Source organism: Micropterus dolomieu, linkage group LG12 (assembly GCF_021292245.1).
Source record: "Micropterus dolomieu isolate WLL.071019.BEF.003 ecotype Adirondacks linkage group LG12, ASM2129224v1, whole genome shotgun sequence".
NCBI lineage: Eukaryota > Metazoa > Chordata > Actinopteri > Centrarchiformes > Centrarchidae > Micropterus > Micropterus dolomieu.
The window spans coordinates 22955014-22972430 of record NC_060161.1 but is presented as its reverse complement, the minus strand read 5'-3'; the positions used below and the strand labels follow the sequence as shown (position 1 = coordinate 22972430).

Genomic DNA, 17417 nt, shown 5'->3' with positions numbered 1-17417 from the left:
TTATACATACATATATATATATAAATGTGTAATGAATAATATACATATATATGTATAATGTAGCTGGACCATAACAAATTACTCATTACATGACTTTTCTAAAATGCCTGATCAGTGCTGCAGAAAACTTTAGCGAGAGAAAAAGTTTGGAAAGTGACGGAGGAGGAGCAATTTTGAAAAATAAAGAATTTTTTTTATCAGTTATCAATGTTTCAGCTTCCTTGATAAATGGAAATTAATTAAACTTAATTTCTGTATAAATTGTTTTCATCTTATGATCATTTGGATTAATTTATTTTCCCAGTGATTTTATTTATAAAATGCCTTGAACACCTTGTTTTAAAAAGTTTCTTATAATAAATAGGTAACAATCAAAGATAAAGTTTGGGGAAAAAAACATCCTCACATATTATATATAAAAAGTTTAACTCTCATGACTTCAGCTAATTTGCTCCCTCAGGACTGTGCGGGTGTGGTTCTGATTCAAATGTGGCCAAATCCTTATTGTAGTCAACCGAGCCCCGCCTACTTCAAATCAGTGAGAAGAGCACAAACACCAACATTCAGCATCATGTGAAATAACCAAAACTGTTGTAACTTAAACAGAATATTGTGTGTTCATGTAGGATTTCATTGTTCATAGTAAGAAGCTGCCCTTAACAAATCAAATGCCACATTTTAATCCATATTATCAATTTCATTTATTTAGGATACACTTACATGTAAATACATAGAGTGCAATTTTTTCTATAATTTGTGTAGAAACTGGAGCAAAAAAGTTAGGCTGACTTGTTCCTCATTTTTTCTGTATATCATGTTCTCTTGCAATTAAATGTTACCTTACATTATGGTATAAGTTTTCTGTGGGAGGTTCAGTCAGATATAGTGGCTTCGAGTGTCTCTATTAATTAATTAAATAATCTTTAGAGGACAATCTATTCTGATCATTAAGCGAGGAGCATGTCGTCACGTTGCTGCCAATTTTCAACTTCCTCCAGGAGCTGCTGATCTTCAGCTAACCACTGGAGAATCTCTTTTATAATTTTCTCCAGGAGCTGCTTATCTTCAGCACCCTCCTGCGGCAGCTTTTTTTCAACTTCCTCCAGTAGTCGCCCTTTTTCAGCTTCCAAATGCTGCAGCTTTTCTTCAGCTTTCTTCAGGAGCTGCTCTTTTTCAGCTTTCTCCAGAAGCAGTTTTTTTTCAACCTTCTTCAGGAGCTGCTCATCTTCAGTGGTCTTGTCGAGCAGCTGTTCTTCAAGTTCTTCCAGGAGCAGGTCTTCTTTAGCTATCACCTGGAGCAGCTCTTCTTCAGCTTCCTCCACGAGCAGCTCTTCCATATCTTGCTCCTCGAGCTTAACCAATAGCTTCATTATCTCGGCGTCCTCGTCTAATTCATCCAGCTTTTCAGATGTGGTTCCACTCTGCTTTAGCTCAAGAGCTTCACCCTCTTCATTCTTGGCAGAAACAGAAACTGTGGGATTTAGAAAGACATGTAAGTGCATCCATTAATAAAGGACAGGTCCTCAAATGCAAAGAACTTAGCGAGACATTGACAACATGTATAAACAAATACCACATTACTGCAAATATTTTGACAACCACATACCATATCAGATTTTATCATATAGTTACCTTCGTTCTGTACTGGTGCTGCCCAGATCACAGCCACAAAAGCAAAGACCAGCAGCGCAATTTGGATCCTCATTTTCTGAAAGATATTATTAAACTTTACAAAAACTCTATCACATGCTCTGTAAGTATTTAGTAATGGATTATGTTGGGTCCGCTAAAGAGTCAAGTAAAGCCACAATAATCACCATCAGTTTGCAGTAACTCTCAGGTACAAAGGACTTCAACTCGAATCAGGAGTATTCTGACTTTCTGACAGATGTAAAATATATATACTTTTGAGCTAAGCATATTTGTTCAGTGTTTCCAATGTGACTACAAAACAAAGCTCATCCACAGGTTTTGTTAGTCTGTGACAAACAATGCTCCGAGGCATTTAATTTACTCCGAAGCCTCTCTGGGAACCATCACCTTATCGTGGTGGAGGGGTTTGTGTGGCCCGGTGAGCCTGGAGGCTGTGTTGTCTGGAGCCTAGTGCTCCTGGTAGGGTCTCCCAAGGCAAAGTGGTTCCAGGTGAGGGGCCAGACTGAGAATGGTTCATAAAGACGCCTGATGAAAAACCGAGGAAGAGGAGGAGAGACCCTGCCCGGAGGAAGCCTGGGGCCCCCGTCTGGAGCCAGGCCCAGAGGGAGGGCTCGCCGGCGAGCGCCTGGTGGCCTGGGTTTGAAAAAGGAACTTGGCACCCCCCTCTCCATCCTCTGGACCCACGATCCCTAGGAAGATCCACAGAGGTCGGGTGCGCTGCCACATGGTTGGCCGTGAAGGTCAGGGGCCTCAACAGACCAGACCCGAGCAGCAGAGTCTGGCTCTGGAGACGTGGAACGCCACCTCTCTGTGGGGGAAGGAGCCGGAACTTGTGGGGGAGATGGAGCGCTACCAGTTAGACCTGGTGGGGCTGACCTCCACGCACAGTCTCGGTTCTGGAACCGTACTCCTTGACAGGGGATGGACATTATTCTTCTCTGGAGTTGCTCAGGGTGAGAGGCGCCGGACGGGTGTGGGGATACTCACAAGCCCCCGGCTGAGCGCCGCCATTTTGGAGTTTACTCCGGTGAATGAGAGGGTCGCCTCCCTACGCCTTTGGGTAGTGGGGGGGAAACTCTGACTGTTGTTTGTGCATATGCACCAAACAACAGCTCAGAGTATGCGGCCTTCTTGGAGACCCTGAATGGAGTTCTGTATGGGGCTCCAGTAGGGGACTCCATAGTTCTGCTGTGAGACTTCAACGCGCATTTGGGCAATGACGGAGATACCTGGAAAGGCGTGATCGGGAGGAACGGCCCCCCTGATCTGAACCCGAGTGGGTGTTTGTTGATAGACTTCTGTGCTAGTCATGGATTGTCTATAACGAACACCATGTTCGAACATAAGGATGCTCATAAGTGTACGTGGTACCAGAGCACCCTAGGCCAAAGAACAATGCGGTTTTCGTCCTGGTCATGGAACAACGGACCAGCTCTTTACTCTCACAAGGTTCCTGGAGTGAGCTTGGGAGTATGCCCATCCAGTCTACATGTACTTTGTAGATCTGGAGAAGACGTATGAAGGGTCCCCCAGGGAGATACTGTGGGAGGTGCTGCGGGAGTACTCGGCAGTAAGTCGGACTCTTGCTTTACCGCACCGTTGTGACGAAAAGAGAGCTGAGCCGTAAGGCAAAGCTCTCAATCTAGGTGAGAGGTGGTTTGGGCATCTGGTAAGGATGCCTCCTGGACACCTCCCCAAGGAGGTGTTCCAGGCATGTCCAGCTGGGAGGAGGCCTCGGGAAAGACCCAGGACTAGGTGGAGAGATTATATCTCCACACTGGCCTGGGAACGCCTCGGGATCCCCCAGTCAGAGCTGGTTAATGTGGCTCGGGAAAGAGAAGTTTGGGGTCCCCTGCTGGAGCTGATGCCCCCGCGACCCAACCCCGGATAAGCGGATAAAGATGGATGGAGCCACAACTGCAGAGACACAACTAAAAGCTTGTATTTTATTTTATTTTTATTTTTCAAAACCTGATCAGGTGTACAATGTTTGTAAGTCCCTCAAAGCATTAGTAGCGTAATGGCATTTATTTTACAACTGTGGTTTTATATGCGTTTATTTATAAACACAGTCATATTTACTAGTTTCTCAACCTAGATGTGTGGAGTCCCCATTCGCCTGCTTGAAAGGCATAAAGTATCAAAGGATATTTAAAAGAATAATGTACTGTAAAACTGTAAATTAATAGCCCGGGCTTTTATTTGCTTCAATCACTGAACTCATCTTGCCTATCTTTGGGACATGCCTTTTATTTCTTTCGTCCAAAAGTCTTCGTTTCGTACAAAGATGGGAAATAGGCTCTTATTAAATTGTTTATTTCAACCAGTTTGAATATTACTTAAATAAAAATGAGGGTTTTTTTTCATCTCTCTTATTTAACATACCGGTAAATTACAATTGTTTCCATAAAATGAACAGAACGAATAAATTGTTACCATGTGTAGCATGTCCATATTGACAAAACTTAACATTTATATTTGTATGAGTGATCTAAGCAGCTTAGAACTAGCTCAAGCGGGCGACCTGGTGGGCTTAAAAAGGTGAGTGGAGAGGCACAGAATCCAAGTGTGAAGTTTACACAGCCTGTGATGATTTGGGGTGCCATGTCATCTTCAGGTGTCCCTCCACTGTGTTCAGAGTCAATGCAGCTGTCTACTAGGAGATGTTACAACACTTCATACTTCCATCTGCTGACAAGCTTTATGGTGATGCTGATTTCCTTTTCCAGCAGGACTTGGCAGCTGCCCACGGGGCCAAAACCACTAGAACTGGTTTGCTGACAGTGGTGTTACTGTGCTTGATTGAGGAAACTGTGAGAAGTGAGAGACACCAGAACAACAATACTGACGAGCTGAAGGCTGCTATCAAAGCAACCTGGGCTTCAAAACAACTCCAGCACCTGGAGCAGATTGCCTCCATGACACGCCGCCTTGATGCAGTAATTCATGCAAAAGGAGCCCCAACAAATTACTGAGAGCATAAATAAAACTTTTCAGAACTTTTAAACTCTTCAGAAGGTTGACATTTCTGTTATATACATTCTTTATTTCACTATTCTAATATTTGAGATATGGATTGTTGATTTCCACGAGTTGTAAGCCGTAATCATCAAGATTAAAACAAAAAACATTTTTTCACTTTATGTGTAATGAATCTATAATATATAAGTTTCGCTTTTTGATTTAAATTACGGGGGGAAAATGACCTTTTCACAAGAATAAAATTTTCTGCAATGCACCTGTATACTTACTAAGGTTAAACTTGTACAACAAAAGTGACAGGTGTACTAACTTTAAGACAGTTAAAAACTTGTTTTCCAAATATTTGCTTTTCAGCTCTCACTTCAGTTTAGCCAACTCTCTGAGGCTGTCAACATTTAGATTATACAAGTTATTCAGTAAACAGCCTCAGAGAGTTGGCTAAACTGAAGTGAGAGCTGAAAAACAAGTTTTTAACTGTCTTAAAGTTTAGTTAGTTTTAAGAGGCTATGTCTAAGTTTTTGATTTTAATAAAACAAATTTTCATTGCCTTATTGTCAATGGGCTCAATACTCACTTAGAAATGAAGCACATGCCTGTTTTCTCCGTTGCTTGCATCAGCCACTATTGTGCTTTTAATGTGGGGTCTCTGGGTCGGATTCAGCCCTGTGCGCTCCCGAGCCTCTCTCAGACTACAGCGACAACACGGCAGCTAACGACATGCAGTCCACTAACACCATAAAACAACCGTCCCACAGAAAAACACAGACTCCACTTAAGGATACAAAACAACAATAAAGTTTTGTGCTGAAGCCCATCAGACCAAACAGGTTCAGATGATGTCGAGTAAGAACAAAGTGAGCATTGGTAAAGCTGGAGAAACACAGAGAAAGTCACGTTAGCTTGCTGGCTAACGCCGAGCAGTTGCTAATGTTATCCGGTGCAAAGTTATATCGCTTTCCACATTAATTCACCAACTAATGCGACCCGTGTTACTATCCTGTGTACCACAGATATTATGTCAAAGTGTCAAAGCCTGCAAGAAACGATGTAAAAGTAAAAAGCAAATGTGGAGCGATTTGTTTACTATCCTATAGCAATGCAGCCAGGAGCACTGACGTTCAATTTAGATTTATTGCCTTTTACCAATACTCAGGTACACAGCTTCTCCACCTCTCAGTCGCTGTAACTATATATATACAACCCAGAGGAAGAGCCCTCCACTGACACTACAATAAACTTACTTACTGCAGTCTAACTGTTATAAAGTGTGACACAATCTCGTTATAATATTCAGTCCAGCTCACTACCTGTTTCGTTATCATCCAATACATTTAGCTGTGCTGACATTGCTGAGCCTCCGGTGAAAGACACACAGATAGTAAAGATAGTTACTGAAAGCAGCAGGCGAGCTAACGCTGTAGCATGTCGGCTAAATGCAGTAAATGTACGGTGATCATGTCATGGTGCTTTCAGACCAAACGCAAATTTATTCCTCGCGACGCTTTCCTCGCTGAGTACATTCGCTGCAAGTGTTCACACACAATGTGAGAAGGCGATTAGAACCTGTGAAAATTCACTCGAGTTGGAAATTTTCAACTCACGCAAAGGCCTTCGCTTCGTCGCCACCGCCCCTTTCGCGTCGCTTCGCGCCGCCCGACAGGAAATCGCGGCTCTGCACGTCTTTGCACGTCTTTGCATTGACTTTATATGTATGTCTCGCTTCGCTTTTGGTCTGAAAGCACAGAAACGAGCATGGATTAGTTCTACCCGCAGCTGATAAAACTATTACTGTAACGTTGCAGTGGGAGTTTACCTGAGTTTCCAGCATGTTTTTTGAAGCTGTCTCCTTGCCTGTCTATAGCCGTTTGTATTTTTTGTTCATGGACAGAGCAGTTCTCCTTGTCCAGTTGACTGATTCATTTTTCAGGACCGCACAGTCCTGATCTCTCTCATTACATTTTTCTGCAGCACTGGTCAGGTGTTTTACAAAAGTCAAGTAATGAGTAATTTATTATGACCGAAAAAAAATATACATATGTATAATTTATGCGTGATCTTGCATTTTGCTTATTCATGGTGCCCTGCTAACATTGGCCAACTCCACAGCCTCCTGCTATTGCTGTGTCATCCCACCACTAACCAGAGCACCAGCATGGAGCTGCACTGTAAACACCAAGATGCACTGAATAGCTATTTAAAGGGTATACACTACTTTTATATTTTTATATCTCACTCATGGAGTTTATACACTGAGTTTAAAAGCTTGATAAGCTTCAGGTCCTAAGGGCAAATACCAGAATTTTCACTGTGACAGAAACCAGTGACATGATGTGAACAGATGCAGGGAATTGACAAGAAACAAAAACAACTTTAACAAACAAAACATTATTTGAAAAGACACCAATATGACTTACGCTGATAAAACAAGAGTCTGCAGCCATGCCATGACAATCCTAACATGCTGAAGAAAGTGGAGGCAGGTTGACAACATGTGATTCAGCGTATACTTGACATCGCAGCGTACTGAACCCTCTCAGTCAGTCCTTTGAACAAAAGCTTGGAGGTTAAAGCTGCTTCAGCAACAGAACTGGAGCATCCTGCGTAATAAGGCTGCTTGTGTGCTGTGTTACTGAATGAGGGGCTTTGCCTCAGTACTGCTGGCAGGTCATTTTCCTCTTTTTGTCTCTATTGACAGTATTTCACCTTATCTGCATTAACAGCCCTGCTTGCTGCGACACAGCTGGCAGCACACCTTTACTTAGAGCTCTACCTGCTGGTGTAGATACAGGTATTGCAGGTTGTCTTTTTTCCATGCTGTAACACACACACACACACACACACACACGCACACCTCTAGTAGGGTTGAGACTCTACAGACCAGCTACACATGAGTGCCACATGCACTGATAAAAGCAAACAATTTAATTAAGGAAGTAAAATAAACAAAACTAGTTATAAAAATGATCGGCTGTCTTTTAAAAGTGCGAGAGATTACTTAAAAATACTTTTTTTGTTTATTCTTCAGAAACAGGAGATGTATGTTTGTGTAAGATATTCAGTATGTTCTCAGTCTCAAACAGAGCTTAACCACGTCATGTGACCTGCTTCAGTAAGAACAAATATTATATATATATGTGTTAAAAATTCAAAAAATCAAAAGTAGTGGTAAAATCTCAGATTCAAGTCTCAAAAAAGCACTTTTCCAGTTTGGCTTTGTGCCTCTGACCTGTGACCACAAGAGGGAGACAGGCCTCTCATAGTAAGTCAGGGCTCCCGCTCACTCACACACATCTGAAACTGAGCCAAAAATACGAAAGTCTTCTAAACTCAAAGCATTAGAAAGGACTGAACTAACTACTTTGTCCCGGATTTACTCACAAAAGGTAGAGATAGTATGAGAAAATATTAACAGCTTATTACCTTACTTTTTGTCTTTACTTCAACAAAAAGCTTTATGTCACAGGGGGTGGTGATGGCGCAGGGGATTCAAATCCACTGTGAGACACCATTGTGCCGCTGAGCAAGACACTTAACCCCTAGTTGCTCCAGGGGCCTGCACCTCTGACATATATAGCAATTGTAAGTCACTTTGGATAAAAGCGTTAGCTAAATAAATACATGTAATGTAATGTCATTAACTTTACTTGTTGCTTCTTTACAGTTTAAGAACCTTCTTTAACTTGATTGAAATATAAAATAATTATTTTTGTTTTGGACTTACTTTAATTAAAGATATAATTATAACCATTGCTTTACTTTAGGAAAGAACAGGTTGTAAAGCCATGGGTCATGTAACTTTTTACTGCACATTTCTTTGACAGCTATAGTTACTACTATGGAAAGTAATATTCTACATACAAAATATACTGTATGATCAGTTGTTATAGCTTAAACTACACAACAGCATGAAAAGACATTTAAATTAGCTCCACCCTGAGCCGCTGCAACATTTAAATGCTGCTTACACTGCATTAGTAATAATACAAGAATATATAATAATGACAATAATGCAGTATGAAAGGGAGTCATCATGCATTAGTATTTTCCTGGTAATACCTCTGTACTTACGCTTACAAATACTACACATTAATTGTGTACTTTTACTTGTAATGGAGGATTGCTACTTAAGCAATGTAAGCAGAATCTATGAATGAGAATTATGCATTACAACATTATACGGGAATGATATGAAAGCATATAACACAAATCCTATAATAAGAAATACATTCATTTAAATAAAATGTTCAGTGTGAAATACTCAACATTGTACAACATTGTTGTGTTATGAAGGGGGACACAAATAAAGCAGCGTATCTGCAGGAATCGAATAATATCAGAAATAAGAAAATTTGACTAGGCGTCACAGTTGCAGGTAGAAACAATCCAAGGATTTAATCCAAGGATCCCTATGTTTGTTATTGTTATTCTTCTTCTTTTTCTTTTTCTCCGCTGTGTTTAGGCAGCAAAAACTGCTGGATGAAAACTCACCAAATTCCACCCTCTACTCCTAATGACCCTCAATAGACCTCATAGTGGTGCTATAGCAATAAATTTTACATTTTTGCAATTATCTTGTAAACGGCTTTGTTTAGAGTTGAACTTCTTTCATAATTTTAATCTTTGGATTCATCTGCATCTTTGCTTCAATAGTGGATCTAAAAATGTTGATGACTTTTTATCACTTTTCTCTAAAACCTATTTTTGCGAACTCGTCCCAGACGGTTTCACCAATCAACCTGAAACTTTGGCAGGATCATCTACGGACGTCGCTGATCAAAAGTTATCAAAATAATTTTGATACGTCAATCTGTTTTTTTTCATAAATTTTTACTTTTGTGTATTTACGTCCAATTTTACAGAATTTGCTTAAGCTATTGTAACCAAAAGTTACACGTGTGTTCAGATGCTCGGGCCGAGCCTCGCTGAGCAGTCCTGGGATATTCTTCCACTAGAAGGCGCTACACTTGCAAAAAGTTTATACCTCGTAAATCGCAGCATGGATTCGTACAAAATTCGGTTTGTACGATCTCGGGTCACTACTCACCTGATGCATGAAATTTGGCAATGATTGCTCAACGTGGACGTGGCTTATTACAACTAATGTAAATTTGTAGATATTTCTCATTCCAAACTTCAAAAAATCTAAGAAAATCATCTGTACGTCCCAGATAGCTAATTGAATTAAGATCTATATCTCCACAAGTCTTTCTTCAAACGCTACCAAACTCGACACAGACATTCTCTAGATGGCTGATATCAAGTGTTTCAAAGCGTTTTCAGATCAGTCAAACGGTGAGACAACACAACATTTTCTTTTTTGCTCAGTTTTGGATTAAATACCCCAAAAAAACAATTAACAACACACCCAAAACCAGCAGAATGATGTGTAATTTTTTATCAGAATTTTCTCACCAACATCTTGACTGCGTTTTAAGTTTAAACTGACAAAACTATCCGGGTCTGTCACATGTGCCATCACTACCTCAACTTGTGAGAAGGTGTGTGGAAACAGCCTCTCACCAGTAGCTCAGTCAGTAAGTCACCTTCTCTGGAGAGCTGAAGCTCCAGGGTTCAAATGCCCAGGTGACCGAGTCAGACTTGCTAACAATTGGGGTGTTCAGATCATAGTGAGTCTAAGTTCTATGTTTTATTTGGATCCTGTGACACTTTCTTCTTATTTTTCTCTGCTTAAATGAGTTTGTAAAGCTTAAACTTTAAAACTTGGAAACACAAAATGTTGCAGGTGGGTTGAACTTTTCACCCAGTAGTCAGGTACATTTTATGATGATCTCTGATCTCAAGGCGATGCTGCAAAAATCAAGTTTGCGTTTCCCCAATTATCTCAAAAACTAAATCATCACTTTAATCTCCTAAGTCATCTGCATCTGTTCTTCTTGTGAAATGTCAAATGTTGCGTTTTTCACGACTTGCTTGGATCCCGACCATTGCCGCTCACGGCTATATTTATTTAAATGTAATTGTTTTAGATTGTATTAGAGACAGTTTGTTTTGATATTTTTTGCTCATTACTTATGAATGTGTACAGACTAACAAGCATGACATAGATGTCTAAACTTTGACTTGACAAATAAATAACAATAATTTAATACATTCAAATTCTCAGTAAAATTCAGAATTCATAATGACTTTTAACGCATGCTATTTAAACATTTTAGACGAGCAGCTGTAGACACCCTGATAAAAAAACATTCATAACGTTAATAAAAGTTATAGTTGGTTATATAATAAATATATGTTATATTCTCATACTCTAAATACAAAATGTACATGTACATGACATCGATGCTGTGCGTCCATGGATGGATTACTCAACAGGCTTACCAGGCACAGGAGCTCCCACAGCCTCTGTTTGAAGTGTCTGTTGTTAACGTTTCATGTTGGAAAGCGACGGGGCTCAGTCAAAAGTAGGAATGTCCTGATCTTGCTAAATTTGCTCCTGATTCGTTGATATGATGCATTTGCTTGTGTAAAGGAAGATGTAATAATAATAAAGCTCATTGCTACAGTAAATGTACATACATTTGAGTGCAGAATAGCTCTGTTTTAAGGACATATAATCTGCATTACAGGTTTGCTTTGATGGTTTTCTATAATATTTAGAAAGAAAAGAAAAAGAAAAATAGTATACAGATGGTAAGCTGTATACTAGTAGTATATAGTATAGCTGTGGAGAGGAGTGTCAGTCTGGATCGGCTGAAACATCTTTTTTTTTTATCTAGAAGAAAATACTAAAGGATTTATTGGGGATGGTCACATACATAGGAGGGTGGGTCCCTTACAAGCCTGCGCCCAGGGGCGCAGTGTTCGGTAATTGATGATCATGAAATCACCAGTTGGAATATCACCAGGAAAAAAAAAAGCCTAAGCTTTTGTGTCTTTGCCTTTTCTACGCCTTATGTACGCCACCTTGAACTGCCTTGTTGTTGAGAAGTGCTTTACAAGTAAACTTGGAAACTTTTCTTAGAAAGCTGCTGAAACCAAAAAAACAACCTGCTGCACCCTGTGGGAAACACGCTGAAGCCTTAAACGTCTGAGGATCAGAGTCCTGCCGGGCTGCCCAGTCACTGAAAAGAGTCAAGAGGTCAGGGCAGCAGCAGAGGCACGGTGTGACCTTCGGGGCTGGGAGGTGGGGCCTCAGCAGCAGGGAAACACATTTAAGATTATTAGATCAATATGTGGGGCTCTGTGCGGGGATTTTCAACGGGCAACAACATTCTCCGTATAGGCTATGGATCGATGAAATTTAAATTTGGTACTGGGATTTTGATGTTTGTTGTACTAATGTACTGATTAATACAGATGAGTACATGTATAATTTATAGTACTATGGTAGTATATAGCATGGGAGTTTCTGCTCCACTAATGTTAAGGGACAAATAGCAAAGTTGTCCATCCACCAATTTAGTTTTCTGGTGTGTACTGAGCAGCTGTAGTATATCGATTAGTATTACATCCTCACAGGGTATGGCAAGCCCTTTTAAAATGTATTACTTAAAACTACTTAAAAGCAACTAGTACTTGTTATATTTATTAATTACTAGTAGCCTATTCCCGTAGTTACAAGTAACTATTGTCATCATAGTAACAAGACACTAGTACTTAATTTTTACCTACTAGTAACTATTCCATTCTTACTAGTATCCATTATTTAGATACTAGTAACATTTTCTTTCTTACTAGTATTTTTTTGTTACTAGTCATTCATTAATGGCTAGTAAAATGGCTTGATGATAATAACTTTTTAATTACTACTAGCAACAATAGGATAGTTACTAGTAACTAAGAAATATGTGATATGTGAATTGCAGAGCCCCATAGATTTCAATTTAAAAAATGTGCAATTAGTTAACTAATGCAATAGTTACTAGTAACTAAAAATTAAGTACTAAGAGGGTGGTGATGGCGCAATGCCTTTGGTGTGAGAGACCCAGGTTTAATTCCCCATTGTGACCCATCCACCATAGTGTAACTGAGGAAGACACTTAACCCCTAGTTGCTCCAGAGGCGTGCGACCTCTGACATGTAACAATTGTAAGTCGCTTTGGATAAAAGCGTCAGCTAAATGAATAAATGTACTAGTATCTAATCAACTGTTACTAGTAAAATGAGAATAGTTAGGCTACTATTGACTAATACATGTGAGGGCCTACAAGTAGCTTTTAAATAGCAGCTAATAAGTTTTAAGGAATAAATGTTAAACACTGTAAACTCTGGTGACCAAATATATTCTATTCTACAAACCTTTACTTTTTTAAAGTACATTTTTAATATAGCACATACTGCGAAACTTAGTATTTTACAAGGTAATAGTGTGACAACAGATGACAGACAATACTGTAGCCAATTGTTTTCATGACTAGTATTCCTCTTATTTTATTTATTTTTGATGTGGAGATATTTGAGAAAATAGAAAGAAGACTATGGAACAGAAATATTTTGGGGATATTAGATATAGATTGAAAAATTGTGGCTACTATAGTGGCAAGGTAGAGAGGATCAAACTTAGCCTGGATTTGGAGCTATATTCTAACTGTGACTTTTCATCATGTTATATTGATTCATTTGGGGGTTTTCATCGGTACAATCTTTTTCCAGTTGCTTCGTTATCCTCAAAATTTAGGCTATCTGTGTTTTTTCATAAATTTGTGTGCTCATTTCATGGTTGCGATATTACCGCCAGCACTTGAAGGCAGCACGGCCATGAGTCAACCAAAAAGAAACACTGCGCATGCTCGGCAACATCTTCCACCCAGTCGGCATTGGGAGAACCGCTGCAGAAAAGGCGCTGATGCGTAGAAAACCATCTTTCTACCGCATCTTTAGAGCAAATGTCCGGCCTGAGCAGAGCACGTGGGGACTTTCTGACACTGCAGGTCACCTGCCCTCCTCCTCCTCCCCCGGCAGCTCTATGGTGGGATAAAGGGGAGGGGGATACCTTCAGGAGGAGGGAGTGGGGGTGGATGCAGCCTTATCAATAGCAGGTTGCCTCTGATGATCCAGTTCAAACTAGTTTTGCTTTACATAGCCTATGTGACTGTGGCTCTGTGGGGTTTCACACGTCCACAAAGAGCTGCAGGCTCACGTTGACCTTCGTGGAAACATGATCGTAGTTTTCTTAGTTACAGTGGAGAGGAAAGGGAATAGGCTACTTTATGGCATAATATTTATTTTGGGACATTACCGTCTGCCAGTGATGCGCAATACTGGTGCTGTTTAGACTCAGTTATGGACATGGACCCTATTGATTTGCAGCTGTATCGAATAGCAACCCCCCACAGGTTTACCACCATCCTGTTTTCTTATGTTTATCAGGGGAAACTATTGTCATTAACTGTAAAAAATAAACTAAGCCTCCCCCATCCCCTAACGATCATCTTGAAGCACTCAAAATAAAAGCACACGCACATCGTGGCAGCAATTTTTTTCATGAAAGCTGGACTCCGACAACAGTCACGGTTAATTATAGGGAGTGTCGGGGGACAACAAAGGGCCGAATCGAGCATCATCATCATCATCATCACCGGTACCACAGTCGAGCGTGAAGTCGGTGTTTCCGTCGCTGGAGCTTAGTGCGCGGTGCATGTCGCAGACAGATAGGCTAATGGGAGGTTTCAGATGCGCAGTAAGACGACATATAGCCTAATCTCCATGTTAGGTCTGGTGTATTACAAGAGCAGGGTGACAAAGCGGAGGGAAGCCGCGGAGGAATCACTGCAGTGCAGCAGAGCTGTCAGTCAACAGGCAGAGGAGGCTGTATGTGCAGCCAGTGCCCAGACATACGGGCGACTATTTAAGGGTTTACAGTGTCCTTTTAATATCGATTCAGTGTCAGGATACAAATGTGTCTTTATCAGAATCTTTACCACCCCATCGCTGTCACATTTATTTATCTGCGCAACAACGGAAATGTACAACCAATCTATTTTCACCTCGTATTTAATTATAAACATACATTATCAATGAGTATGAACCCTCATGTTGAATTATAAACAGTTTAAGAGTTTTTTCTAAGCCGCAGTCGCCCTGTTACTGGGATTTCCTCCTGTTTGACGCATCGCCCCCGCGTTACCTTGCGCCTTTGTGCTGCGCATCGCATCCTTTACAGCCGCGGCACCTCAACAAACCGGGGCATCCTCCTCATTAAAAAAAGACATAATGAAGAAAAACCTGTTCAGAAACAACCTCTCTACGCAATCTCACCATCACACCCCCACCTCATGAGCCCACATCATCAAAATACACACACACACAAACACACACAAGCCTGATCAGATGCAGAGAGAGCGACTGTCTGTCTCTCCCTCCTCCCTCAGCATTCAGCGGCGCATCGCTTCCACCAATCTGAGCAGCGGGAGGACCACCCCAACCCCTGAACCTGAATCTACCCGCCCTGCCAGTTTATAAATACCGCTTGGATTACGCCGGCAAGTCTTGGTCGTCAGAAACGCTCAGGGTTGCAGCAGAACATCCCCCCTCGTCTTATCCCCTTTCATCGTTTCTCTGTTTTTAAGAAAATCTCACGCATCATCCATTCTCACTCCCACTATACCCCTATTTTTCCCCCCGAACTGTAGTTGTTTTTTTGCGGCCAGTTGCATGCATTTATCGTCTCCCAAAATGGTTTGCGAGACTAAAATTGTTGCGGACGAACACGATGCTATACCTGGGACCAAAAAAGAGTCAATCATGTGGGGCTCTCCTTCGTCCAGCGCGGCTCTGAACCCCGCCGAGACTAAGGAGGATGTGAGGAAAGATGCGGTTTTTATCCGCGAGTTCGAGCGCGGGGATCAAGAGGAGGTGCGGCGCATCTTTTACGAGGGTATTATGGAGAGGATACCCAACACGGCGTTTAGGGGGCTCAGGCAGCAGCCCAAGACTCAGTTTTTGTATGCTCTTTTGACAGGTAAGTACCTTCATTGCCTTGCATCATGTAGCTACCGGTTTATATTCCCATTAGGTTTTAGACCTACTTTTCTAATAGCCTACCATAGAAAACTTCATCATAATCCCCTAACATTAATGATGCATGGAGTTATTTCTGATCTAACTTCACATTGTAGGATAATGTCTGTCTTTTGGTGTTTATACCCTCATGTGATTTATCTGAGGAACTTGAATCCCACACACATCTAACGTTTCTCTACCTGACCCTGTAGGCGACGTACAGTTAAGTTGAAATCTGTTGCAGCACCACACTGCGCCAACGTGGCTCCCTATCCGCCGGCACACACCGGCATGTTGCTCATCATGCAACAAAAGGCATGGCCGGCCGCATGGTGCACGTGTATAACCGGCGGCCCGCTGATGATCAGATGACATGCCGGTGTCGTGAATGAATGAGTGAATGAATTTGAGGATTGGCCCAAAGGGTGCGCGCACGTACCCATAAAGCACTCCACCGCGCACCCCAGAGCACAGTAACCCCCCTCCCGCTGCGCGCACAAGCACAGTGCGCGCCGCGCCCCCCTCCGCCTCTGCACAGCAGCCAATGCGCCAGTCATGCACTGATCTCGTTTGGCTTTTGTTGATGTCGCCAGCGCAGATTAAAGCCTCATGTATCGTGACCGGTGCCGCTACGCACGCCAAAATCAAACAAGCTCTTACAAATACAAACTCTGTGCAGTTTCGGCAGAGGAATTAGGCTATGTCAATTTGGCGTTAATTTGACTCAGGCAGCCACAAAACATGAAAGTCCTGCATGTAAAATCCCTCAATTTCCATTTCACCGCGGTCTGAATGTGTCTTAGTGATAGTTAAAATCTCTTTAATAGAGTATCATGTCCCTTCCACATGTCAGCAGCTGATGCTTCAACCACACTGGGATGCAGTGGAGTAAAATAACTACTAGGTTATTGCATGCCACAACAACATGCTCTGCAGCATCCAGCCTGCTTGTTTGTTTCCGTGTGCGCCCCCCAGCGTCACATATGACTAATTACTCCAGGTGGTTTGATGATGTCAAATGTTGTGCTCCTACAGATGTACTAATGAGCCTTACTTCACAGTCTGATGAATGTTACTTTGCCGCCTCGTGTGAAAGTAATCATAATCTCTTTGTCAAACCTATTCATAATGTACCTTTATAACACAATTTCATGTACCTGTTTTTACTTACTGGTGTTTACATATGTCATATTGTGTTTTATGTGTCTGTGTGGGGTCAAATTCTGCCAAAATCAAACATGTGATTCTCTTTTCTGACAGGTTTCGTTTACTTTTCTTCCATTTCTCCATAGTAATGTGCTTTTTCGTGACCAAATCCGTCACGCTGACCTGCTGTGCACCCCTCATTCTAATGGGTGCACGCTACTACTACAGCAGGAAAGTTATCCAGAGTTATCTGGACTGTGCTCTGCAAACGGACATGGCTGACATAGAGGCTTATTACATGACACCCACAGGTAAGAGGAGGGAGAAACGTCGCTGTTCTTGCTGTAGTGTGACTAAATGAGATAAATTCACATTGTCTGGTTTGTCAGTTGGCGATGCTCCGCCGCCACCAGTGCTGATTTCAAAAAGGAATCAAGAGGAATGATGATAAAGCTGTAAAGACCCTCTATCCATACTTTAAAAAGTTAGGGCCTGTAACGTTGCTGCAGCAGGAGGGATAAAAGTCAAAACTAGATGAAGGTCAGTGTGACTTACACATACTTTAAAAACTGACTGGATCTAAAGAGTAAAATCCAGAGGCAACTCATCAAATATGCAGGTCGCCTCTCTGCTTTCCTTCTCCTGCACCCTCCCCCCCCCCCCCCCCCCCC

General features: G+C 41.6%; 2 protein-coding genes across 6 annotated transcripts in view; one reads left to right on the top strand and one right to left on the bottom strand.

Moving 5' to 3' along the window:
• The window catches only part of LOC123981106 (HAUS augmin-like complex subunit 3), a 125105-nt gene that overhangs the window by 4462 nt on the left and 103226 nt on the right, over window positions 1-17417 (bottom strand). For 3 of the 5 annotated variants that reach the window (XM_046065752.1, XM_046065754.1, XM_046065756.1), the window contains 2 exons: window positions 1633-1708; window positions 759-1471 (listed from right to left, as the gene is read on the bottom strand). The exons of 1 other annotated variant lie outside the window; for it this stretch is intronic. The gene's annotated coding sequence lies outside the window, so the exon portion shown is untranslated. Of the gene's footprint in view, window positions 1-758; window positions 1472-1632; window positions 1709-17417 lie in introns of those variants that run through there. One more of the 5 variants, XM_046065757.1, reaches the window with a different exon arrangement.
• Window positions 15142-17417, top strand: part of nat8l (N-acetyltransferase 8-like) — a 20610-nt gene continuing 18334 nt past the window's right edge. The window contains exons 1-2 of the mRNA XM_046065794.1: window positions 15142-15559; window positions 16893-17057. Coding sequence (XP_045921750.1) covers window positions 15253-15559; window positions 16893-17057 — 472 coding nt within the window. The 5' untranslated portion in view covers window positions 15142-15252. The remainder of the gene's footprint in view (window positions 15560-16892; window positions 17058-17417) is intronic.